The sequence below is a fragment of the Microtus oregoni genome, unplaced genomic scaffold, assembly GCF_018167655.1.
Source record: "Microtus oregoni isolate MIOR12 unplaced genomic scaffold, Mior012 000015F_ref0000493, whole genome shotgun sequence".
Taxonomy (NCBI): domain Eukaryota; kingdom Metazoa; phylum Chordata; class Mammalia; order Rodentia; family Cricetidae; genus Microtus; species Microtus oregoni.
The window spans coordinates 43,624,220-43,651,681 of record NW_024543074.1 but is presented as its reverse complement, the minus strand read 5'-3'; the positions used below and the strand labels follow the sequence as shown (position 1 = coordinate 43,651,681).

The 27,462-nt window shown below is 36.1% G+C and overlaps 1 protein-coding gene across 16 annotated transcripts in view; it reads left to right on the top strand.

Annotated features, from left to right (window-relative positions):
• The window catches only part of Rapgef6 (Rap guanine nucleotide exchange factor 6), a 172,095-nt gene that overhangs the window by 59,937 nt on the left and 84,696 nt on the right, over positions 1-27,462 (top strand). For 13 of the 16 annotated variants that reach the window (XM_041664172.1, XM_041664170.1, XM_041664176.1 and 10 more), the window contains one exon: positions 812-955. In XM_041664172.1, the coding sequence (XP_041520106.1) occupies positions 812-955 (144 nt within the window). Of the gene's footprint in view, positions 1-811; positions 956-17,755; positions 18,853-27,462 lie in introns of those variants that run through there. The other 3 variants (XM_041664178.1, XM_041664177.1, XM_041664179.1) reach the window with 1 other exon arrangement.

Sequence of the window (27,462 nt, the reverse complement as noted above, 5' to 3'; positions counted from 1 at the left end):
CTTCTTCTGGCCTCCTTAGGCACCTGCACATCTGTGATTTGTCTCACACAGACTTCTAAACACAGATACACATAAATAAAAAATAAGTCTTTAAAAAATATTGTTGGTATTTTACAGTAATGATATACTGTGTGATCAGATAGCAGTCTTGTATCTACATTACAGGTTTTGCAAATAGGTCCTGCCAGCTCAACTTGAAAGGTACCAGTCCTTGGGGGTTTCATTTTGTTTTTTTTTTACCCAGATAGTGTTGTAGAGTGAAACATACATATACACATCCATTTTAAGCTATCTCCGTAACTGTTAATTAGCTTCTCTGTCATTTTTGAAAGTTGCCATCCTGACTCTGTTGTCGTGCATTAAAATGAACACAGTATCTCTTCTCAAAGAATAAAAGTAGTTTTGTTTTGTTTTTCAGTAGTTAACTAAGATGAAAGCTATGATTGTTTGCTAAGTAAAATAAGTGCATAATCAGGCAGTTTGTAATTAGACTAACATCCAAGTTATAATTATTGAATGTGTAGGTGTAGTTAGCAGCCTTCATTTCTGGTAAGAGTCTTTACTTAGCGGATATATGTTTATGTGCTCAAGACAGACAGTTTCCTGAAAGGAAACTGTGGTCTCTGGTTCTTTATAAAAACATGGTCTTTAATCTTTTTCAACTAGAACATTGCCTTGTGCAGACTGTTTCTTCGGGCACTTTCTTGGCAGAAGCAGATGAAGCTTCCTTATGAGCCTATTAAGACTTCATAGACTGTCAGTAAGATGGAAAAATTGGTTATTTAATCAGGAATATGAACATGTATTTCAGGTAGAAAATTCCAAAGATAATGAAGACAGTATTTTACAAAGAGAAATTCCTGCCAGACAGTCTCGACGAAGGTTTCGGAAAATTAACTGTAAAGGAGAGCGCCAAACCATAACTGATGGAGTGGATGTTAATAACTACCTTTCGGTGAGTATATTTCAGACTAATTCATGGATCCTTGATTTTCGTTAAAATATCTTTTAGATGGTTCTTGATCTCCATGTGTGACAGTTAAGGGTAAGATAAACATAACAATTTTTTAAAACAATTCTGTTTGACTGTTGGATTTATTAGAAATCTTGTCTGGGTAATTTTGCTTTAGGTTTGTTTTACTTCAAATAATTAACCAAAATAAGTATTTGCCGTAGCTTCTTAGATATGCGTGTGAATTTTCTTGACTTTGTAGTGTCTGAATAGGATGCAGATTGAGTCTGAGAACTCAGGCAGTAGATTAGTGGGGAGACTTGCCCTAATGTGATGAAGATATACACGAGAAAATGGTGGCAGTTCTTCCCTTGCCTACGGGCTTTTAGTCACACATAAACCAGGCACTAGTGTAGCACATGTGTTAAAGTTGCTTCTTCACATACAAATACTTGAAAAGAAGCAGATGAAGCATTGGGCTTTGTAAAAACCAGAAAAAGGAAGCTGCTACTTTAGAAGTCTTTTGACTATTGTTGCAGATAACATCTTTTTAGACTGAGAAGTGGTTAAATTGAGAAATAATAATTTGAGGAGGAATAGGTTCATGTACATTTTCAAGGGACAACTCCATAATTATATGTTCCAAGGAGTCAGCATCACAGAATTTCAGAACTGTCTCACAGACAATAACTGTCTCACTTTGGTCTGTGTTTAAATGACAGTATTAGACTGCTGGGATAGTTGGTTGCAAAAAAAAATGAACAAGGGTCTGTTCTTTTGGTTGTCAGCACAGAAATGCTCTCATTCTGTGGCAGGATAGAGGAAGATAGTCAGGGAAGTGGTTTCCTAGAACAAGAATGGATTTAAATCAGTTTTGAAGATTCTGTCACATTTGCCTAGTTTAATTAATTTGAGTATGTTCTATTGCTGAAAATAAACAATACTGGTCCCAGAATTTACAAGCAATACCTTAGCATATTTTGTCTTTATCCATTCATTAGTGGGCACCCTCATAATTCCCCACAGTAAGCATGATTCATACAGTGATTTCTTGTATCCCAAGGAATGGACTGCTCTCTTATACAGATTGTCTCATTCTCTTTTGCTTTAGACCGAATGTTGCTATGTAGTCAGGGCTGGCTTTGAGTTGTGATACACCAAGAACTGAGATAAAGGGGCACGAGCGCCCAGTTGTTTTCCGCTCTTTGAGGCTTCCATACTCTTCCGTAATGATTCTTCTAATTACAGCTCACCTGTAGAGGGTGCGAATGTCTTTTCCCTGTCAGCATTTTGTGTTTTGGGGTTTGTCTGTCCTTTTAACAGTTGATTTCCTAGATGGCTATGATGATATCTCATCATAATTTTGGTTTGTTGAGCAATTATAATAGACATCTTAAGATTACATTTATTGATCATTGTATTTCTTCCTTTTGAAAAGTGTTCTGATCATTACCCATTTTCATGCCACCTCCATCTGACCATTTGCCCATTTTTTTCAATGGGATTACATGGGGCTTTTGTTACTGTTTGAGTTATTTATTATAGATATTAATCTTATGTCAGATGAACAGTTGTAATTTTTCATATTCTTTTCACTTGATTGTTTTCATTATCATATAGAAACTTTTAGTTGTTTGTTATTACTGTTCCTATTGGTGTTTTCTTGTTTGGTTATTCACACTCTGTCTATAGTCAACATTGAAATGTATCCTCTGAAATTTTTCTAGTAGTTTTGGAGATTCATATCTTTGGTCTCTTGTGCATGGTTAGAGATACACATACCCATTTTTCTGGCAATCTTTATTAAAAGGCTTTCCTTTCTCCAGTGGTTTTAGTATCTTGTTGAGCATCTGTTGACTCTGGATGTATGGATTTTTTTCAGAATGTCATTGTCTCTTCTGTTGATCTATGTATCTGTTCTTATGCTAGTACCAACATTTTCAGTTTACTGTTGTTTAGTGCTATGTTTTGAAGTCAGGAACTGTGATACCTACAGTTTTCTTCTCGTTTTCTATATTACTTTTTGCTATTTGAGGTTGTCTGTGCTTCCAAAGAATTTTTTGTTCAGAGTGATCAATCCTGGTTTGATAGGGATTGCATCAAACTTGCAAGTTGCTTTGGGTGGTATGGGTATTAACAATATTAGTATATGTTCAGCACATAAATACATGTTCCCATGGAAGCGGAAAAGTGATGCTGGATACCCTCTATCTGGGGTGAGTCCTGGGAACTGCACTCTGGTGCTGTACAACAACACTACACACTCCCAGCCAGTGAGCCACCCCTCTAGCCCCCAAACATTAGCAGTATTAATTCTCAGTATATGAACATAGAAAAAATTCATTTTAGAAGTCTGTGACTTCCCTTGTTAAATTCATTAGTAGGTTTGCTTTTGTAATTTTTTTAAGTGGATGGGATTGAAACATTCTGCTTGCTCTTATGAATTGTACTGCTTTTGTAATATCTTTTTCAGCAACTTTATATATATGTGTGTGTGTGTGTGTTTGTGTGTGTACACACAGTACTGAGTCCTGATGTAGTATAGTAGCAAACACCTTTAATTCTTTTATTCAAAAGGAAGGGGAAGATAGATTTCTGTGAGTTCAAGGCCAACTTTGTCTATCTAGCAAGTTTCTGGCCTGCCAGCACTATTCTGAGAGACCTTGTACTAATTTTTCTAAAACTACCAATTTTTATATGAGTGTGTAGGTGCTCATGCACAGGGAGACCAAAGAACCACCTCAGGTGTCATTCCTTTGGCACCATCCACCTTGTTTAGTTGGTTTTCTTTTTTTTTTTTTTCTTTTTTTTTTTTTTCATGAAAGAAGCTCTTACTGGCCAGGGCCTGTTGCTGCCTCCCACCACTACATTATAAGCATCCACACTATTTCTGGCATTTTGGGGGCTTTTTTTAACATTAATGCTAGGGACTAAACTCAGGCTCTGATGCTTACAAGGCAAGCACTTTACCAAGCTAACTCTCCAGCACCTGCATGATGTCTTATTTAAATTGTGAAAATTTTACCCAATTTATTTTTCAATTCTCATAATTTCCTGAAGTTTTTAGGTTTTTCTTTGTAGAGAATCAGATCATCTGTTATCCCTTTCTCTCTTCCCTATTTGTAATACTTTTATTACTACCTTTTAGTTTTCTTGACTAAAACTTCCATCAACTCTATAATAAATAAGCAGTAAAAGTGGACATGGTCAGACATGGAGGACGTACTTTCAGCATCCTGTTGGTATGGGTCTATTGTGTGTGAGCCTTCTCCATAACTGACCAGGCTTTTATCAAGAAGCAGTGTTGGGTTTTGCCAAATTTACAAAGAGGACTAGAGGATGTTTATACTTTGTTCTACTGTAATATGTTTTGTTTGCTTTCTTTTTTTAAGATTTATTTATTTATTATGTATACAACATTTCTTCCATGTATGTTTGTATGCCAGAAGAGGGCACCAGATCTCATTATAGATGGTTGTGAGCCACCATGTGGTTGCTGGGAATTGAACTCAGGACCTCTGGAAGAGCAATCAGTGCTCTTAACCTCTGAGCCATCTCTCCAGCCCTGTTTGCTTTCTTAGTTGCGTGTGTATACACATATGTGTATACATGTGGAGGCCAGAAAACAAACTCAGATGCTGTTCCTCAGACCCTCTTAACTGTCTTTTTTGAAGATAGGATCTCTTGTTGGTTTGAAACTCACCAAGTAGGCAAGGCTGGCTGGTCAGTAAACCTCAGAGATTATTCTGTCTCCACCTTCCCAGTGCTGGGATTATGTGTTTGCTCCTGTGAGTCTCACTATATATATACCAGCCTGATTTCAGACTCACAGAGATCACAGTACTGGGATTAAAGGTGCGCACCACCAAATTTGGTTTGCTAATTCCCTCCCTTACTCCCTTTTATTAATAAGTTTTTCATATTGAATTCAAGTTCTCCCCATTAAGCTACATCCTTGGCTTCTTTTTACTTAGTTTCTGAGGCAATTTCACTATTCTGCTCTCCTCCCCTTTAGAAATGTTTTGTCGATTTTGTATTTGAAGGAGAAAAGCAAACAAATGAACAAATATGACTTTGTTTGAATTTAATTCCCTAGATGTCCCTTATAAACCATGGGCAGCGATAAACTTCTGTTAATCTTAGTGCTCCTATAGTAAAATGGGAGGTAGAGCCTGGAAAATTCCCAGAAACTCACTAATCATCTAGCTTGGAGTACATAGTTGCAGTCATCTCCCTCCGCACTTGATTGTATTATTATCTCCACTCTTTGCTGTTTCTTTTTGTTTCATTTATTTTGGTTTTGGTTTAGGTTTTCTTATGTAGGTCATTGAGGTGCATCATTACATTATTTGATATTCTAGTCTTTGCTGTCGGTATTAATTGATAAAAAATTCTTAGTACTGCTTTTGCTATATTCTGTAAGTTTTGTTAAATTGTTTTCACTTGTTTTAAGGGGTTTTATTTTTTTTTCCCCTTCAAATGCTCTAGTGCTGGCTCCATCTCTATTGTTTGATTCTATACAGTTGTATCAATTTCTAATTCTTAGTCTGTTTTCAGGTACAAGTGTCTCTGTATCTGCCTGCTTTTGGTTTTGTTTACACGGGCTGCCTTGTCTAGCCTGTCACCTCATTCTGTGTGTGTCATTTCTGAAGGTCCCATACTGTTGGCTCGCTCGCGCGCTCTCTCTCTCTCTCCACACATACATACATACACATATACATACATACATATATATAGTTCACCAATTGTATCTTTTAATTGAATTTATTTATACACAAGATTACTATTGACAAAGGCATATTCCTATCATTTATTAATTTTCTTCTCGTTGTTTATTTGGGGCTGAGGATCTTGGACCCAGGGCCAAACATATGCTAAGTGTGGTGTCTGATACTGAACATGCTCAGTCCTTCATCATTTTGATTATTCTTTTCCTGTTGTTGATCTATATAGTTTACTGTATTTTAAGGTTACATTGCTTTCTCATTCTTGTTTTATTTCTTTTGAGTTTACACTTTACGTTTCACTGATGGTGGTGATCTGTCTTGCACTCCTCGAGGGTGTCCCTGAGTATTTTTTATGAGGCTAGTCTTACGATGACTTCTTTTGCCTTAATTTCTTCAGAAGAGCTCTACTGAGACTAATATTCTCAAATGGCCGCTAATCTCTTTCAGTACTTGAAGTATGCTATGACATCCTGGACTGGGCTGTAAAAATTCTGCTAAGAAATCTGTGTTGTCCTAATAAAGTGCCCTTTAGTGTTATGTGACACTTTTTTGTTACTGTATGTAGAATTCTTGTTTATTTGTTTGAACAAATATAAAATGGCATGATGAAGATATTTTTTGATCAGATCTGTTTAGAACCCTAAAGACCTTCCTTTGCTGGACGTCATTGTGTTCTACAATTTTAAACTTAAATATTTAAGGTATGGAGAGATGGCTGAGTGCTTAAAAGCACTGTTTGCTCTTGCTCTTCCAGGGTTTCTATTATCCTCTTTTGGTCTCCCTTGACACCAGGCACACATGCAGTGCACAGGCATGCAGATTGCACACAGGCATACTTCCAGACAAAACACACACACACACACATACATCTTTTTTAAAATAACATTTTAAGCTTTTTTCTAACATTCTTTTGATTCATTTGGGTTTTTTTTTATTTTGTTTTGTTTAATATAACATCTCACTGTGGTGCTCAGGCTTGTCTCAAACTGCTGGGCTTAAGAGATTTTCCTAGCTTGGCATTTCTAGTAGCTAGAACTATAAAACATAACCACCAAGCTTAGCCCACAATGTTGTTCTTCTTTGGTGCATAATACTCATTATAGCAATATGTCATCCTTTAGTCATTAAACTTTTAATACTTGGTCATTAAACTTATTTCTAGTTTTTTCTTTGTTAAAATGATTTCCTATGAAATATCAATTTGGATATGTATTCCAGTATGTTAATTACTCTAGAAAAATTACAATATGTAGAACTGCCTGATCAAAGGATCCTTATGCTATTTCGCTCTCTTTGTATGATGAGTTAAAGAGTACCTGCATGAGCACCACATATATATGGGTTGCTTGTATATCTTATCTCAATTTTAATGTTCTTTCCCCAGATTTTTGTTTATTTGTTTTGGGTGTCATATCATAAGACACAGAATCTGTATTTCCTCTTGAGGTCTGTGGTTCACACATGAGTCATTTGCTTTTAGCCTTCCTGTGTGCTGAAGAAAGTCATCTTTATATTTTTTGGTATCATGAGTAGACTAGAACAAGCAATTGGTCCTTAGGATTTCCTCAGATGATAACATGCATTTTGGCATGTAGAAGCCTGGATGGCTGCTTGTGTTAGGTAGTTTCCCTACTATGAGCTGTCAGGAATTTTGTAAATCCTGAGGAGAACTCAATTGATAACTGAGACAAGCCTGATGATTAACAGTGAGACTGGGTTAGAAAGGGATTTTTACCAGAGCTTACATACGTGATATCTTTAATCAATACATTTATTTCTTAGGATACACTTCAGGCAATTTAGAAAATGCTATATTGACACTCTTCATGAGAATGTGAACTAGTTCAACCTTGACAGAAATCAATATGACAGCTCCTCAAAACTCAGAGTAGGTCTGCCAAATGAGCCAGCTGCACTACTCTTAGCTATTGCCATGAAAACCTTGTCAGTGTACCACAGAGATGAGGCACTTGAGCAACCATGCTCTGCTTGTTACAGCACTAGTAAAAATAGGTGCAAACCAGCTTAGTGTTTAACAGCAGAGAAATGGAGAAAGTGTACTGTGTGTGCGCAGTAGAATGAGAGAGCTAGACAGATGGCTCCACGGTAATGTGAAACCTGAATTCCATCCCTAGAACCCACCTTTTAAACGGCGAATGTGGTAGCCCCAACACCGAGGAGGTAGAAATAAGCAAATCCTGGTCTCCAGGACTCCCAGGCCAGCCAGTCTATACCCTACTTAGCAAATTCCAAGCCTGTGAAATATTTTCAAAACAGGTGGACAGCACCTAAGAACAATATCTGAGGTTATTTTCTAACTACATATATATGACACCACACACACACACACAAGAATAAAGTTATATTGTTTGCAGAAAACTGATGCAACTGGAGAGTTCATATTAATTAAACAAATTAATCTAGTCACAAATATGTGTTTTATCTCATTTGTGTTTGTTAGATTTTATATAAAACCACATAAAACCAGATGTGTGTATATGTGTGTTCGCATATGTATGAATATAATACATGATTACAATAGAAATGCAATTGTCTAGGGAGGAGGTAAGAAAAGAGCCATTAGAGGGAATGAACTTAAGGAAAATATGCTCAACATACAATATGTACCTATACAAAAATGTACCAAATTTAATTGTTAAGTTTGGGTGGTTTTTGTTTTGGTTTGTTTTGGTTTGGTTTGGTTTGGTTTTCAAGACAGGTTGTGTTGCCTTGGGTGTCCTGGAACTTGCTCAGTAGACCAGGCTAGCCTTGAACTCACAGAGAACCACCTGCCTCTGTCTCCCAAATGCTGGGATTAAAGGCGTGCACCACCACTTCCTGGTATGGTTGCTTCTTTGAGAAAACTTATAAATAAATTCATGAGACTGCAAGTTTTTAAACAAGAAAAATTCAGTATTAGTTTCTCTGAAAGCATTTACTGTTGGTATAGCCACTGTAAAGTCTTTTATTTCCTTTGTCTTACTGTCAGGAATTCATAGAAAAAAATTGCTGAATTGCTTTTTAGTCTTTGTTTGCTATGTAGCTCTGGCTGTCCTGGAACTCGTGTGTACCAGGCTGGTTGTGAACTCACAGAAATTCACCCACCTGCATTTTGATAGTCTCTTTTTTTTTAGTTTGCAAACCTATTATCAATTTTTTCTTGATGGCGTGCTAAAGGCATAAAATTCTTAAAGTTGTACAGAATACTTTATCACTGTTTTCTTTATCACACTTAATGTTTAGTGCATAACCCGTATGTACATCATGATTTTGTGAGTATTAAAGATTTTACATAGATTTTTAAGTTTTTCTAACTAAATAGTTAGAATAATTGCCAAAGAGGTGAGAATATATCTCAGTGGTAAAGTTCTTGCCTAGCATGCATTAAGGCCCTAGATTTAATTTGCATACATGTACATGGGTTCACACACACGAAACAGAATAACTGAAAAAATGGCTTGTTCATTTAGAATATTTTAGAGTTTATTAACTATACAAAATGGTTTTATTGTGATGTCTTAATGCATACATAAATGTATTGTAATGTTATTCAAGCTTCCAATGGCAGTCATAACCTCAATGTGAAAATATTTTAATGTCAGAAGAGTGCAGTGCTAATGCTTGAGCTCAACACCTCACACTTCACAGCTGCCCTGCATACTCAGCCTTCATCTTACATCTGAGACAGGGTCTCAGAAGCTGCCCAGGGTGTGCTTGAATTCAGTCTGTAGCCAGGTCAGAGTCAAAACTTGCAGTCTCAACCTCCTAAACAGCTTTTGTTATGGTCTGTGCCTTCAGATTCCATTCTAGTATTGTATCTTTAAAACCTCAGTCTTTGTAACAGTTTGTGTCTTTTTAACTTTATTGAACTGTAACTAGTACATGATGCATACTTAAGTACACAATTTGATATAATACACATGTAGGCGGAGGCTGCTCTTTCACTCCCAGCTGCCCTGACCCAAAAAATCACACAAATTGTATTAACTACAACACTGCTCAGCCAGTAGCTTAGGCACATTTTTAGCTAACTCTTACATTTAACTCATTTCTATTAATCTGTATATTGCCACAAGACTGTGGCCTACCCTTCAGGTTCTGGTTGGTGGCTTCTGTCTTTCTGGTTTGGAAACTACATGGTGTCTCCTTGACTCCTCCTACTTTCTCTCATATCTCTGTTCAGACTTCACGCCTGGCATAGGCCCAACACAAGTTCTTTATTAACCAATGGTAATAAAACATATCCACAGCATACAGAGGGGAATTCTACATCATACACAGGCCTTTATGCAGTCAGCATGATCAAGATCAGGATTACTCCCAAATTATTCTTTATCTCCCTATGTAATCCATCCTTTCCTAAATCAATGTCTATAAGCAGCCACCAGTCCTCTTTCTCTCAGTATTAATTAATTTTATTTTCTAAAATTATTTGATTTCATATGTTACATTATTCTTTGTGCCTGTCATCTTATACTTGTTTTAGTGATTATGAGATGTATCCATATTGTGTATTTATAATTCCTCCACCTATTTTGCTGAATAATAATACTCCATTATTTCAGCAGGCCACAGTTTAGTTCATTTTCTACCTATTGGTATTTAATTGTTTTACTTGGCAGTTATGAACATTTATGTATATATCTTTATTGATACATTTATTTTCAGTTTCCTTAAGTTAATACTCAGGAGTAGGTGACTAGAGCATATATTAAATATTATGTTTAACATCATTTAAAACAGAACCAGGAACCTCTTTTCTCTGGTGCCTGCAGTCTCTCCATTCTTTGTTGTATTCTTTCCCATTGTCTAAGAGGAAAAAGTAACTTGTTCCTCCTCCTTAGCAGCACTAATGGCCAGATTGTACTAGCACTGCTTAGAAATTCTAATACTTATGTACACTGTGGTTTAAGGGTTTTTTTGTTTTGGTTTGGTTTTTCAAGACAGGGTTTCTCTGTAGCTTTGGAGCCTAACCTGGAACTAACTCTTGTTCAAGGCTGACCTTGACCAGGCTGACCTTGAACTCACAGAGATGCACCACTGCCCAGCTTGGTTTTAAGATTTTTAAGTATTCCTATTGCCATGGGATATTCAGTGTGTTTTCGTACTTTACAGCCATTTGTACATTGTTAAATCTTCTCAGACCATGAACCTTTGAGGAAGGTTAGAAATAGCACAAAGATATTTATAAAAAATATTTAATGAATAAAATCTGTAATTAAGCCACATAGAGTCCCACATCTGGATGAGCCAGTTCTCCCTCTGCTAACCATGAGGGCATAGGTCGTCTAAATCCTTTGTGCTTTGGTTGCTTTGCCACTAAATCAGTGGCACTAACACTTTGCCTGCCTGTCCCCTTGGAACATAAGTGTACACTTGTTGCCTAATTCTTGCTACCTCTAGATTTTTCCCATCAATTGTTTAAAATAGGTCCCTCTTTCAGTTTCTCTGTGTCATTACTCTAGCTACTCACTTTGTTGTGACAGGTCTTGTTATGTAACTTGGGTTATTTTTGAGCTCATGATGCTCCTGCCTCATCCATGTGCCACTCTACATTAATTTTCTTCATAGGACTGTTACACCACTACCCAAGCTCACTGTGCAAACTGTTTTCATTTAACTGGGAACATTTTTTAAGCTGAAAAGTATTATATAATCTCTTATAAAGACATATGTACTTAGTCATTACTGTATTTGATTTTAAAACTGTTCTGAGCTTGCTCCCCTACTGCTAGCCCTATTCTCCACATTCTCCCACCCCCTGCCACCAACTGGCCTATTAACTTTGCTTTTGTAAATTCTAGATGGAGTTCTAACAGTGTCCTTCTTTTAAATTCTTAATTCTTTTTGTGGTTTACCACAATCTGTCAGAGAAGTTGCAGTGATCCAACATATGAGGACATGCATAGTCTAGACCTGTCTGTCCTGTAGAACTTGCTATGATACAAGTGCCTTACATTGATGCTTCTCAGATTCGTAGTAGCCACCCACATGTGGTCCATGAGCACTTAAAGTGTGACTAATGTACCTCAGTGTCTAAAGTTTTAACTATATTTAGTTTTGAATAAATACAAGTAACTAAATAGATACATGGTAGCTAGTAGCTACCAAATTGAACAGCACAAGTCCTCATCTCTCCAGTTTTGTCTTTACTTTTTATGTATCTCCTATGTTTTAACCATACCAGATTGTTGGTTCTTAAAAAGGCCATGTTTTTTATATAAATCTCTTGTATTAGTCATTTTACTTTAGATTTCCCTTTATTTTTTGATATTTTTACCTAAAAACTAATCTTCAGGACTCAATTCCATATCTTTTTCTTTTTGGAAAGGATAGGCCTGTACCTGTGCTTTTAGAACATCCCGTCAAATGTGTGTATTTACTCTTTATATTACATTGCACTTGACTTAAAAATGAGAGCCTCATTGTATCCTCAGAGGACTTGCTTGTCTCAGTAACAACATCTGTACTTAGATAAGTATGCTTAGCTTTATTCTGTGAGCTTTATTTTGGTCTGTATGTTTTTTGATTTGTGGGGTTTGTTGGTGGTGTTTTAATTCTGGGGTTATTGGTATGTTTGGATTGATAACTTATAGGTTTATTAAAGGACTTTGCATAGTGTCTGGTAGTCTGTAAAACACTCTATTGCGAACACTTTCCTAAATGCATTAAAATAAATGAAGTTAAATATTCTAACAGATGAAAATAAGTATAAGTTAACTTGACATTAGTGTGCACAGCGAGCCCACTACTCCTGCCAAATACAGTATGGCAGCAGCTTCTTTATTTGCAGACATAAGCCTTTCCATTCATTTTTGGTTTTTTTTGTTTGTTTGTTTGTTTAAACTGAATCTTAATGTTCATAGCCATCCCTTATTTGCAGTGAATAGCTTAGTGCCACTTATTTCAGAGGATTCTTTGCAAAAATCTTGATTTAGGCCTGTTGCTTCTGTGCACCACATTGCTCTCATTTGGTTCTTGTCTTCCTCCTTCAAGTGTATTGCCTTCTCATCTTAACCTCAATATCACCATGGATTTTTGCAGTTTGAGGTGTGTTAGCAAACAGTACAAATTCTTCTTTGCCTTTCTCCATTTCACAGGTAGATTAATTTCTTAAGATGTTTTCAACCTCCAAGTAGGATTTACTTGAACTTGTGGTTGGTGATATGGCTTAGCCTGAATCAGCTATATTCCCATGAGGGAAGGGGAGATCAGACTTACGGATTGGAGAGAGAGTTCAGTGGTGAAGAGCTCCAGCTGCTCTTCTAGAAGAGCTGTACTCAGCTCCCAGCACCCACGTGGTGGTTCACAAGTGTCCATAGCTCCAGTTCCAGGGGATCTGAGACTCTGCAGCTCCTCTTTCACCCTACTTAACAACTCAGAATGCTGTGTACAAGGGTTGTAATTTTTCTGGTACCTTCTACCTTAAAAAGTTTCACAGATATCTCTTTCTCTCCCCCCCCCCCCCCCCTACTGTCTGTATCTCCTAGTAAAATCTGGTTCACTGTCCTTCTGGAAAGTAACTAAGTTCTTGATAATAAGTGCTTATACCTAACTGCATGGCTGTGAGTCCACAGATAAAAAGTACTGGATTGATACAGTTGACATTAAAAGTGGGAGAAATAACAGAGTTTTAAAGAGTTGTTAAAGTTTTGGTAAAAAGCCGGGCGCTGGTGGCGCACGCCTTTAATCCCAGCACTTGGGAGGCAGAGGCAGGCGGATCTCTGTGAGTTCGAGACCAGCCTGGTCTACAAGAGCTAGTTCCAGGACAGGCTTCAAAACCAAAGAGAAACTCTGTCTCAAAAAAAAAAAAAAACCAAAAAAAAAAGTTTTGGTAAAAATACATGCTTTTTATAGAAATGTAACATATAGAAAAATATTAAAGAAATTAAGGCAAGGTCCTCAGAGCTGGAAATAGTACTGGCAGTAACTTTCAAAGGAATGTTTATTTGCACAGACCTTTATTTGGGTGATGCTAACTTCTTATATATCCTGCCTTTTTGTCAATTAAAACATTTCCAAAATATCATTTTAGCGTTCATACTGTGCTACATCTTTGCCTCTTCTAGTTTTACTTCTGTTGGCAAACAGCTTTTATGTATAAATTTGTAAATGACTGGTTATTTCCTTGCTGAGTTAAAAGAATGAAAATTACTTTTTGTATAAATATTGATAACTCCTCAGTAGTCATATTTTGTTTTTTGTTTTAATTCAATGAATATGAACTTTAGTAGTGTCGAAAGGAAGACAGCCAGGCATACTGTGTCTTCTGGGGCAGTTCTTGCTTCTCTAAGGATGACACTAACTCGTGTGGATGTGCTCAGGGACCCAGAATGAGAAAGAGTATCATACTTGTGACTGTTTGCACAGCAATTGCTAAAGAAAACTCTTTGGATAATTGTCTAAACTAACTCAAGTATTATTGCATGTCAGCAGTCTAAGGATAATTTGTGACAGCATTCCAGGTAGACAAGTATAACAACTCCTTAAATGCAGACAAATTATCATTGATTATTACTGCTTTTTAGATTGATCTGTTCTCTGTTCACTCAGAACTATGCTCTATATTCAATTTTCACAGTATTATAAAATGACATATTTAAATTAGAGATAATAGTGTGATCAGGTTCAGTTAAAGTATTCTTAGCAGTTTAATTTTAAAAAATGAGATTTTATTTTCTTTTGTTTATGGATTTTTAAATTACTAGATTTTGTTTTTTAAAAGAAATACTGTCGTAAAACTATGCTCCTAATAATATATACTTGGCTGAATTCTGTGTGCAAAATGTGTTCCTTCCTCTGTATATAAAAAATGTCTGGTTACAGCTGCCTTGGGTAGGCAAAGTAGAAGCATGGTGGTGCCTTTTATTGTTCCTTCAGTTTCGCTGATTCTAATTATAGAAGCTTACATCACCTTCGTTGATGATAACAGCTTTCCTCTCTCTTCTTGCTCTTTCTTCCTCAATCACTCCCTAAGGATATATCATATTTCATAGTGCATATGGACTTCTTGTGGTTTTGACAAAGATTTTTGATAGCAGGCATGCAAGCAATCAGTGAACACATCAGTGTGCTGAAGAATACTGCTTCTTATAAAAGAGCAGAAGGAAAGCTTTGCTACTCTGACTTCCTTTGGTACTTACTTCCCTAGGAATGATGAGGAGTAGATAGGACAAGCAGCTTGAAGGCAGAAATTACTCAGGGGCAATATAATTAGAGTTAACCATGTTTGATAACTACAGATTCATTCCTCTAAGGCATGGGAAGGAAAGAGGGTGGGACAGCATGTGGTCACCTTACAGAAGCTGGTATGAATCACTGATTTATTTTTCAGTATTGAACTGCTTCAGTAGGATTTATTCTGAAAATCAGTATGTTTAACAGTATATGTTTCAAAGACCAAATGCTTACATAAAATGGAGAAATGACTGTTATTTTGTAAATGACAGTTTTACTTTTATTCTTCTCTTTTTGCATTTCACATCTCTAAATAGAGCTTGTACCATTTCACTGTGCAGATTGGGGGGTGGATTGCATGCCTGAAATTAGTGAAAATCTAGTTTTGTTTTTTATACTGCCTTATAGGTGTGTTAGCTTTCCTTTGTTTATGATTTCTGTTTTGTATTAGTGTCATCAGTAGTTGAAATAAAGAGGAAGCATGTTTATAGCGTTAACTATTAGAGCCTTATCTTTTGTTTTCTCTGTAGCATAATTTTAATATTCTAGTTTATATTTTGTTTATAAATTATATATACAAATAGCATATATTAGTAACTAAATCATTCACATATTTGTTTTTAAAACTTTTGTAATTATTGAAAGTTTTTTTGATCTCACAGTAGTCAAATTCTTTTAAAGCTAAAAATTTTGTCTGTATAACTTAACATACTGGCATTTCATATGCAGGGGAAGTGTGTTCTTCAGTGCTTAGCCTGTAGTGATAATTCTAAACTGTATCAATCACAACTCCATCCTTTGTTGCCCTGACCTCACTTGATAATTAGGTGCAATCATGATAATTTTTAAACTTGATGATCATGAAAAACAGTTGATTCACATAATCATTTATTTTGGTTTTTTAACAAATTACTGACCTCGTTTCTATCAGTAATTAAAGGGTTAGTCATTGTATGTTGAAGGGACAGTAGAGGGGAGTGTCATGACACTGCTTGTAGAGTTTGCATGCTGAGTGTAGTTTGGACTGTGGATTTCTTTTGGTATTGTCACCCCCATGAGATTTTGCATGATAGGTTCACCATACTGGTTTCTGGAACAGCAAATACTGTGAGATAATTGGTATAACAAGATGATGTCATCTTTACTTATAAGCCGGCCAAACTGGGGAGGGAGGAGAGAAAAAATATCTTGATCCTTTATTGGGGTTGATGCATATCCAGTAGGTCTGACATATGGCGTTAGTGGATTGTATTTCACTCCCGGAGCAGCAGCTAAAAGATGACTGTCTCCTTGCCCAGCTTGAGGCCGTCCATTGTGTCAAAGGTATCAGCACAATTTATAAAAGGAACAAGGAGCCACTGCAGATTTTGCTTTTGATTGCCTGTCATTTATCCTAACACCACATACATAAATATATAATCTGGCACAATAATTAAAATATTTCTTGGGTCCTGTTGATTAATTTTTGTTTAGTAATATTTCTTTAGAACATGTCTCTTTAGCAAAAGATTTATCCACATTTTTCTATTTAGAAAGTAAATGTTTTTCATTTGTACTTAAAAGTTTTTTAATTCCAACTTATTGTTTATATTCATTAAATTGGAAAAATAACTTTAGTTCTTGAAAAATCAATCTGTCCAAATACTAAATGGCTTACCTTCAGGAAACTAGTACTTATTTGAATTTGTCGGAACAAATTTTACATTTGGTTGTAAATTTTGTGAGAAAGGTTTGGGTTTTTGAAGAAAACATAATTCATGAGCTTTTAAGCAATCATATTTTGCAAACATGGCAGTATACTCAAAATAATAGCATCTCTATGTTAAATTCTAGTTGTATAAGGGGCAGCATATTTCAGGTTGGGAGCATAGTGTCATTTTGAAAGTCAGAAACTTCACCTGAGGAAATTGAGGAAGTGTATGTGTGCGCGTGCATGTGTGCACATAATGTATATAAAGAAAGAGAGTTGTATTACTTTTATCATTGACTGCTAGTCTCACAGTTTTGCTGCCTGGAGGTATACGTTACTGTACTTTGGAAATGGAGTCTAGCCGTTGGGAAGCAGCATTAGGAGATGATCTGCTGGGTGGGTGTATGTGCAGTAGGTGCCCTGTAGTGGAAGCATAAAGGAAAGGGTGAGTTCTCAGGGTGGTGTGCTTTTCTTATTGAGGAGGGTGTGGCAAAATGTTTTAAGCTTTAAAGAAAAAATTATGATAGCTTCCTTTTAGTCCACACTCTTATCAGAAGCAGGTTTAACTGTTTCCTTTTCTGATTCATTTTATGTTTTTCTGGCTGTCTCTTTCTAGGAATTGCACATTGGGCTGCAATGAAATACCATATAGTATAGATTATTCTTCATCAGAGAAATTTGGTACACGTTGTGCCTCTCTGGTTTTTCCCAGCTTGCAGAGGATTGTTTTTATTTAAATTTGTTTACGTATAAATCTTAGTGCCTGTTTTGTTTTTAATGCTAATTTAGTGTCAGCTTGAAGGTTAAACCTTCAGAATATTCATTCAATAAATAACAAGTTTTATGCAGAAACCCATGAATTTGTGGTATTAAAATCACTTTGATGTGACATCTCTGAACCAGACTGCCCATGTATTTGGAAGTCAGTATTATCTTACTCAGCAAATTATTTTATTTTCCCTTGGGAGAACAATTCTGTATTAAATTTAAATAGTATTAGGAAAGAGGCTTCTCAAATACAACTGGCTATTAATGTACAAAATTTTTAATGAATTTTTAAAACTATAAAACAGAAGGGTATATTAGCCAGGTTTTTTTCTTAGAAAATTTAGCATGCCAGCATGTCTCACAGAAGGTCGTGTGTGTGTGTGTGTGTGCATGTGCATGCGCGCGCATGTGTGCGTGCTTGTTCAGTAAATTGCTCTTGGGCTACATCTGCAGATACAGTAGCCAATTGATCTAATGCAGTTTGTGAAGGCTTTCTGCACAGGTGATGTCATCCTTTTAGCTCTATTCTCCTCCCACTCTCTCCTTATTAGATATTTCATCTTACTGCAGGGCATAGAATCAATAGGAGCTTCTCCTTGGGGAGCTGCTGTGAAACAGGCAAGGACAGTAGGAATTAAGATACTAACAGACTCTTGCTTTCACAAAAGATGTAGTGGTTTTTGTGCTGCATCGTATATACATGTTAACCAGAAAGAGCAGACTTGGATCACCAGTGCTTCTTTACTGATGCCTTGGAACCAGACGCCGTATTGCAGAGCTGTGAAAGTGCTTGGGAGGAGAGAAGATTGCTTGAATTCTGGATATTCTCAGTCTACAGGACAAACCTGTTACAGCATTTTTTTCTTTGCCTCCATTTGCTCTGTGGTTGGGTTGATGTTTTGTGTGTGTAGTGGGGTTTTGTTTGTTTTTGTTTTGTTTTAACCTCTAGCATTTAAGGATATCTAAAAATGAGACTGTAATCTTCAGGATTTGCTGATTTACTTTGCCTCTAATGCAGAAGACTCGGTGGTGCTTCTTCTTCAGAATGAAATAAGTTGAAGATAAAACATCCACATTACAGAGAAGACAGGTTTCACGGATTCCAAGAACACAGATTCCACGCATATTGCCTATTTGCTTTGACTGATAGATACGGTATTAACTTCTGTGCTGCCAGTGTGTATGTCTGTGTAAGGTGCTTAAGGATGCATGTAACAGTGTGCTGAGCCAGAAATCTAAACATCTTTATTTGATGTTACTTGCTTGTCAACTGATACTTAAGGAAGATTCTTATCCTTAGAACAATAATCTCTGCTTCTGAAAGCTACTGAGTTTTGTTTGTAAAGAGGGTTGGAGGAGCTGCTTTATATAACAACAATGGTGTATGGATTGTAAAAAGAAACTTAGCAGAATTTTGTCAACATACTCATCATCAGTGTGGCTCTGGTTTAAAAGAGAAACTACTACCCCCTCCAGCCACGGAAATGGCCTTTCTTGTTCGCTGTTATGCCAATTGTCTTCAGCCATGGGCCTCCAAAGTAAGTAATTACCTTTTTTTGTTGGTATAGTTTAATCATTAAATTTAAATTGTATTTGAATTCTAAATGAGTTCTATTGTGCTGTTTTCTAAACTATAAAAATAAGAGCTATAAAGCAGTCTATAAAGCCTTGACTCATTGTCATTTCAGAGAAAGTCTAATATAGCCTCTGAGATGGACTGAAAAGACTCATTTTAATAGTTTACAGACTTAAAATGTACATCTGAGATACATACCTCAGACAGAACCAGCACTTGGCTGTGATGTTTTTGAAATAGCTTGTGACCATACCTAACTTGATACATTCTTTTGTTTTTTCTTTACCTTAAATAGCTGGTATGTTTAGACATACTATTCTAATCATGGTCTTATATAACATAGCTCGGTAATGTGGTATTACCTGATAACTTCAAAATGAATTGTTCTATTTTATTAAACTGGATGTTCATTCCTAAAGAGCAACGTAAAGATAATTGTGAATGAAAATTAATTATATAAAAACATTTAGTGTTCCAAACTATTTTCAAAGTAGTAATAACTAAAACCACTTGTCATTTTTAAGCAAATATATTAACTGTCAAAGTGCTAAAATGCTGAGTTGTTGAAAATAGTCTACTACAATTCAGTTTGTTGATAGAGGCTGTTTACAGTGTTTGGAGCTGTCTTTCTTACCTTGTATATTAATTTCAAAACAAAAAACTAAATATTTTAGAAAATGCTTAAATGGTGACTTTAAATATGTCAAGATTTTTTGATGGTTCTTTTAGACTCTGGCATACTGGTGGCTTTTCATAGGAAGGTCTGAAATCACGTCTTTGTTTCAAAGGTTTGCCTTTGTGGTGACTAAGGGAGAAACGCTTTTGACAGCATGGTGTTGTACTGTTTATTGGGCCCAGCTCATGGCCTATTTCCTGACTGCTCTTTAGGGAGGGCATTTAAATGTACTGTCCATTTGGCAGACAGCTGACCGGCGTAAGGAGATGGAAAGGCGCCCAGGTACACAAGTTATGCTTTTATCTGCACATACAAAGAGGGCGGCTGCTTCAGAGCAGATGCCACCTGTGGGGCCCAAGCACTGCTCAGAGTAATTGGCAGCACTAAAATTTAAAGCTGCGTGTGGAAGGGAATTGGGTGGGACCAGATAAATTGAACAAAATTTAAAATGGGGTTTAAGAGTTGTTTTTGAAGCTCACACACACACACACCAAAAAGAAAAGAAAAACCCTTGGAGAGGGGTACTAGTAGCCACTCTTAAGCCATGGTTTAACAACTGTAGAAGAGTAAAGGGGATTTTAGAGATCCAGTTCTATAGTTTTATTAAGTGACAGCAAATATGAGGAGAATCCTGTGACGGGCACTTTCCTGTATAAATTATTTATTTATAAGTACATATTTCTCCTTTCTGTCTCCCCTATCTCTTATGTTACTATTAAGATTTAACTCTTTGCTAAACATATTAGGCTAGATATTAATTTTCATACTCACCATACTGGATTTTCTAATTTGCTCTACTCTTTTTACTTTTATTTAATGATTCTTTTTTATTATTTAGTTGTATATAAAATAACCTCAGTGGCCTTTCTCTTTAGCTTTTGAAGAAATTAATACATGACTTTGTGGTATCTACTGTTGCTGCGATAACTTGGTGTCGTGTTTGCAGTTAGCTGTGTATTTGTTTAGGTTGTTTATCCATAAGCTTTTACCAAGCATCAAAGTGATTTTCTTTGTTGCTCTAAGGACTCTTTCAAGCCAGAGAGGCTAGTTTGTCTTTATTTGTAAGAAAACTAACAGCAGGAACAAAAAACCAGTTTTATCTTTTCACATATGATCTTACTACATAGTCCTGCTTGATCATGAACTAACTTTACAGATCAAAGCAATCTGCCTGCCTCTGCCTCCTAAGTCCTGAGATTAAAGGCACATGCTACTACACCTAGTGGAAATTGTTCTTATCAAAACTGCAGTTCCTTCATTTTCTCTCATTCTTTTCTGCTAGTAATGTCCATAAACATTTATTTTAGCTTGATTTTTTTTTCTAACTTACTCATCATCTGTTTGTAACCACTGCTAGGCATATCTTAAATTTTTAGTTTTTAACCATTTGTGACTTGTTTCTGATGCCTCATAAGTGATGCTTTTTCATAATTACCTGTTTTAGTATTGGTTTTTATTGTATAGAAGTGATTTTTTTTTCCTCCCCATATAGATTTTTTTTCTTCGGTTCATTAGTTGGTTCAATTCCAGGGATTGGCTTTACTCAAGATTTTTAGCTGGATACACCTTTCATGATTGTGTCGGGTTGCTTGATGGAGGTTGCCTCTCACTGTGTTGGAGAAGCCATTGTGCTTTGGCATCTGTTTTTCTTCTTTTAGCTGTTCTACAACTGGGAGCCAATGAAAAAATTAATAAACGGCTAACATTGCCAGTTATGCCTGGCTTTTACCTTCAGTTCTCCACAATATTTGGCCCAGCTGACCACTCCTCAACAGACTTTCACCATAGAAAGAAGAAAGAAAGAGAGAGGGAGGGAAGGAAGGAAGGAAGAAAAAGGGACCATGACAGAGTGGACAGTATAATCTCTAATATCTGGTTGCACTTACAACTCACCCCTCTTTCCTCTAACCCCCTTGCTTATTCTCAAACTAAGGCATTTTTATACTGATTTCCTCTTTCTTTCTGCAAGTTTTTTTTTACTTTTAATATACATTAACTAGCAAAGATTGATTTAAATCTCCATAGTTTAAAAAATACTTAAATGAAAAGGCTGTGTCTTCAAATGGAAAAGCACTAATTTTAATAAAGTAGCTTAATAGCACCACTCCTTCAGATTTCACTTTTTAAAAATGAGTAGTTATTGAGTTTGCTGTGCCTCAGAGCCAGTGCTACAGTCTCTATCATCTGTACCAAAGACTGCGAAGCCTAGGGTCGGGTTTCTGTTGAAGGCTGCTTTTCAGATCCTAGAATCTATTTTTAGCTATCTCTCTCTCAGTCTCGTTGTCAGCTGATGGTCTGGCCTGTACTAAAGGGTCCTTGTAATTTTGGAGTCTTAATTTTACTTTGAGAATGCTTCCATCTTCTTAGGCCTTGCATTGGACTTATCTCTGTGACTTTCCTTTCATCTTGAATGTTCCTAGAGTAATTTTTAAGAATCAAAAGTCTCTTACACTTTCTTAAAACTCTTCAGGGGATCATTTTAAAGCATGACTTATAAGCCCTCAGGAATGCTATCTGGGGCTTGGAGTATGACTTAGTGGGAGAGGGCTGTAACTAGCATGTATAAAGCCTAGGGCATCTTCATTGCCAAAAAGAAAGATGGGGAAGATGATTTTACTGTTTTTCTCTGTACCCTTGCCTGAGCTGTGCTGGTCTGCTAAAATTTCTGAATGCATCATCAAGTCTCTGGACTCAATGCCATTTAACAGAAATATGCTGTAAAAATCAGGTTACATTTATTTTAATTAGTGTGTGTGTGTGTGTGAACTATGTGTTAGGTAGTATATCCACAATATTTTAACATGTGTTAATTAGTGATGAAATATTTTACCTTTTGTGCCATGTATTATGAATTCAATATTATTTTTCCCTTAGAACATTTCACAGTCTGGCCTAATCATACTTCACATGTGTAACCAGATTTACTATTTTGCATAATACATTTTTAGGTCTTTGTTACTGTCATTTAATATGTTTAGTCTTGATTATCCAAATGATTTACCTCAAACATCACTTTCTAAATTATACAGTTTAATAATTTCTTAATCTTCTATACCCCAAGACTTTACTTGAGTTTTGATTACAGCTAGCATTGGATATGCAGTAGAATCCTTTATCTGCAAATGGGAAGTTCGACCACAAGGCATATTAGCATTGGATATGTACGTTAATTAGCATCAAGCTTTAAAATTGTTTCTGAAAGCAGTGCATGGGAACTTAGAAACGTTGGTACATAGACAAGAATCATTCCCCACCCCCAGCCCCCATCTTGATCACAAGCAAATGATTTCTGACAAAGTGTTTCTATAATCCAATAGTTGATACCTTGAAAAGGAAGCTTTAACAATGCAGCTTGGATTTAAAATTGGTTTTTAAAGAACTGTTATCCTTCAGGGGGATACACAAGTTTTAAACCGTTTTAGAGCTAATATTGTTTCATTCTTTGGCACTTTTTGAAAGTCTTTATCAAATCAAATAGGGCTTGGATGTGGGTTGTAAAGAACTAGATAATTCAGATAGCAAACTTTTTAGATATTTCCCTGTTAAAAATTCTTGTTTGTGGGGCTGGAGAGATGGTTCATAGGTTAAGAGCACTCTTCCAGAGGCCCTGAGTTCAATTCCCAGCAACCACATGGTGGCTCACAACCATCTATAATGAGATCTGGTGTCTTCTTCTGGTATGCAGGGATACATACAGACAGTACACTGTGTTCATAATAAAATAATAAATCTTTTTAAAAAATTCTTGATTGTGGTAGGTTATTCTTGAAGTAGGACATAGAACTGTCATACAATATTGCTGTCTGTGTTTGCGCTGATTCAAATTGTGCCCTTCCCCATCTGCTGAGCTGCAAGTGTTCTTCACGGCTGTGTCTTGACTAGCACTAGTTGCCCTATAAAAAAAGTATTTCAAGCATAATTGTTGATTCTGTGAGATTATCCCAAAGCAGAATTTTTTAACACTGGTATGATGCCAGTAAGGGTATCGGGGAAAATAAATTTGAAGAACAGTATATGTAAAATAGATTTCTGTATTGAAGACTACTTATTCTATAAAGAGCTGAGGGACATAAAGAACATCATTTTCCACTTTGTTCAGTGATAAAACCCTTTTATTTAATTTTTAATCTTCATGAATTGTATCTCTTAGAATAGCATACAGCTTTGGAGAGTCTGTACTCTGTGGAATACAAACTATACCTATGCTGAAGTATCATTTGTTCAGAAATCTCCAAAAACCTCAGCAGCAATGTCACTTGTTGAGAAGCCAGATGCAGTCATTCAGTTATTCTCCAGGTATTTAATCAACAGATACTGTATGCAGGTAGACACCACTCAATACACCAAGCCCTTTGTCTGATTGGGAAAGGGGGAAATATTGTAACATACAAAGAACCTAAAGTTGTACATTCTAAAGAGTGGAGTAAAAATACAGAAATATTTTATTTCCTATAAATTTCTCAGCGTCTTATACAAGCCCCAACCTAGTTATTTTGTTTGTTGGTCTGATGGAGGAAAATAAGGATTTGTTTTTCTGGTTGCTGGCAAGGTGAACAGTCTGTTCTAGCTATTTCTTTTGCTGTCTTAAGCCTAAGTGACCCCATGTTTAGATAGTTGGTAGATCCAAAAGACAAAGGAATCTGGATATCCGAACCTATGTGCAGTTTCCCTCAAAAAATCATCTGCACCTATGGAAACCTTAAGTCTTAAATTTATTCAATCAGCAACTGATTTTATACCTCTGTAATATTTATATTCAAGGCATTTTCCCCCATGTGAAACTTTGACAGTAGTCTTTATAAGCACATGATCTTCAGCAAACCACGTAAGTCCAGAGATATAAAATATATAAAGGAGTCTAACAAACAGAACATTTTGCAGAGTTTAATGGATTAGAAGAATGATGGAATAAATAAAGTGAATTCTCTGATGAAAGGTCAGCTATTTATTTGACTTGGTCATGAAAAAAAGGAATAAAAGTTTTCCATTTTGATTCTTGCATAGTAAATAGTAACTTCCTGCTTAATGTCATGAAGCTTCTACCTCATTTGGTCTCATGCTCCAGAAGTCTATGTAAAGGCACATAGAATACATTTGCTCCTGTTCACACATGAACCACCTAAGGAGCATGCACATGTTAACTGCAGCCACTGTCTTATCATAGCGGTTCCCATCTCTTTTACAGGTTCAGGAAATTCTTATGTAAACTTTTAACATCACCCCATCTGTCTCCATCTTTGTGTCACCACTTGTGATCCTAGCATAAAATACAGCCTACTGGGTGGCTAAAATCAAATAGACCCAAGTGTGAGTCCTTGTTCCACTACTTATTTGAATAGGAGACTAAGCACACTGGTCAGTTGTACTGCCTCAGGCCCTCATTAGTAAAGTATGAGAATTGAACATTACTGCTTTCCAGGAACTGGTAGGGGTTAATATTTCTCAATACACTGTAAGTATTCCCAGCCCCGGTCTGCAGCCTTGTTCTGACCTTGGTTTATAATTATTTATTATTATTATCAGTGTCCAAAGTGACACCTCCATACTCTGTCTGTCTTTGTAGGAATCCTGTATGTGTGTGGTATGTAGTGGATGAGTGCAAGGAGGGGAGTGCATGTATCTTTTTGCAAAGCAAAATAATCCAGTGTATTTCTCTATTGCCCTCTGCCTTACTCTATTGAGATAAGGTCTCTCACTGAACCCTGGCTGGCTGACTAACCAGTTAGCTCTTAGGATCTACCTGTCCCCCTCCCTAAATAAGAGGTTACAACTCCTGATCCTCCTGTCTCCAACTCTTCAGTGCTAGGATAACAGGACACTCATCTAAAAATTACTTTAATCTCATCCTGATATGTTGTATTTATTTCATTAAGATATTTTCTTGTTTCTGATGTGGTATTATTGGTCTGTGAATTGTTGAGAGGTTATTTTATTATTGTTCATTACTTGATTATTTCTACCTTTGTGCATAATTACCAAATATTCTCTGTATGATTTTAATAAGTTTTATTCAGCTATGTCTTACTCTTACAAATATTTTGTCTGCCTTAAAGAATGCATATTCTATAGTTTTGAGTTACAGTCTCTATAATATAGAGTTGAGTTACACTTAAAGAATGCATATTCTATAGTTTTGAGTTACACACACACACACACACACACACTGTAGGTGACATTTCTTGAATATGTTCGCATCTTTATATTTTTGTTGTAGAGAGAGCTGCACTAATATTTCACAGCATAAGTGTAACTTCATCTTCTGTTGTTATTTTCACATTAGATTTTTAAATTTTCTTTTAGTTGAAAATAATTGTGTTTGTGATAATGTGTTGATAAGTGTGTATACTGTGAAATGATCAAATCAGGGCCAGTTAGCCTACCTATCATATAAAATACTTGCTGAGAACATTTAAAATCTACTCTTAGATTTTGAACATCTATGTTATGTTTTTACAATGATTGTTACTTGTGCTGTGTAATCTGTGACTAAATTTCGTTATTCTTATCTAACTGAAACTTTGTATAGTTCTCATACTCCCAGCCTCCAGTAATCACCTTTTTATTCTTTGCTTCTGTGAGTTTTAGCATTTTGATGCCACATAGAATTTAGATACTTACAATCATACAATATTTGTCCTTTCTGTTTCTGGTTTGTTTTTCCTTGCACATTTTGATACTGTACTGTGTGTGATTTTTCTTTATCTCAGTAATGTCATTTTTCTGAATTACTTAACCCATCAGCAATAATTCATGGTATAATTGGTCTGTGCAATTTCTTTATCTGCATTCTTAAGATAGGGGAACTTAGACTTGATCATTTTTTCCTTTAAAGTAGGTGTAAAATACATGGAATGTGCACAAGAAGGAAACTTATTTCAAATCTTAGGTTTACTTAATGGTCATGAAAAGCAAATTGAAGAGAAATTATATAGCAGAATAGTGAATGATCATGTCTCTTAAAATATTGACTGCTTTGGAACATAGTGAATTATTTCTTCCATAGCATTGCTTATGAGATAATGTATTTTATTTCTTGGTATAAAATACACTGTGCAGTTTGCATCCTTGATAACAGTAGTCAGATATTAAAGATCAAGTAGTTGAGTCATTTCTTATTTTTATTTTTTAATTATATTTTGTTTATTTGTGTGTGCACATAGACATGCCATGACAAGCATGTGAAGATGAGAGGACAACTTACAGAAATTGGTTCTCTCTACTCTGTGAGACCAGGGAGCCATCTCAGGCTATCATGCTTGAAGAGACCAAAGCACCTTTACCCACCGAGCCATCTTGCTGGCCAGTGTCCTTCCCATTCTTCTTTTGTCTCTGCACTTAACACAGGCATTCATTGAATAATTTTGACCACCAAAAAATTTTTTCAGGAGCCAACTACATTATAATGTTAAGAACAAAGGTTATGAAAATTTTTAAATCTGTATACAGTCATTTTGTGAACTTAACTCTCACTGCCTGCAGTTGTTCTTCTATAATCTCAGCCATTACTATTAATTCTGTTCAGGCATGTTTCCAGCGTGTGTGTGTGTGTGTGTGTGTGTGTGTGTGTGTTGTATGTGCTTTCTACTCTTGACATTGGAAACTTTTTGGTTTTTGTTGTTAAACTTTTTATTTTATTCGTTTGGGTGTTTGCCATATAGTGTAGTATTCATACAGGCTAGAAAACTTCAAATCTCCAGGTACTGGAGTTACCAGTTGTGAACTCCCGTGTGGTGGTGGGAATCAAACTCAAGCCCACTAGAAGACCTCTTAACCACTGTACTGTCTTTCTAGCCTGAAGCTGATACTTTTATTTTGGTGAACAAAGGGGTTGAATATCTCCCAAAGTATAGTTAATAATGGTGATCTCTTTGGAAAACTGTTCAGTGGGCTTGCCGC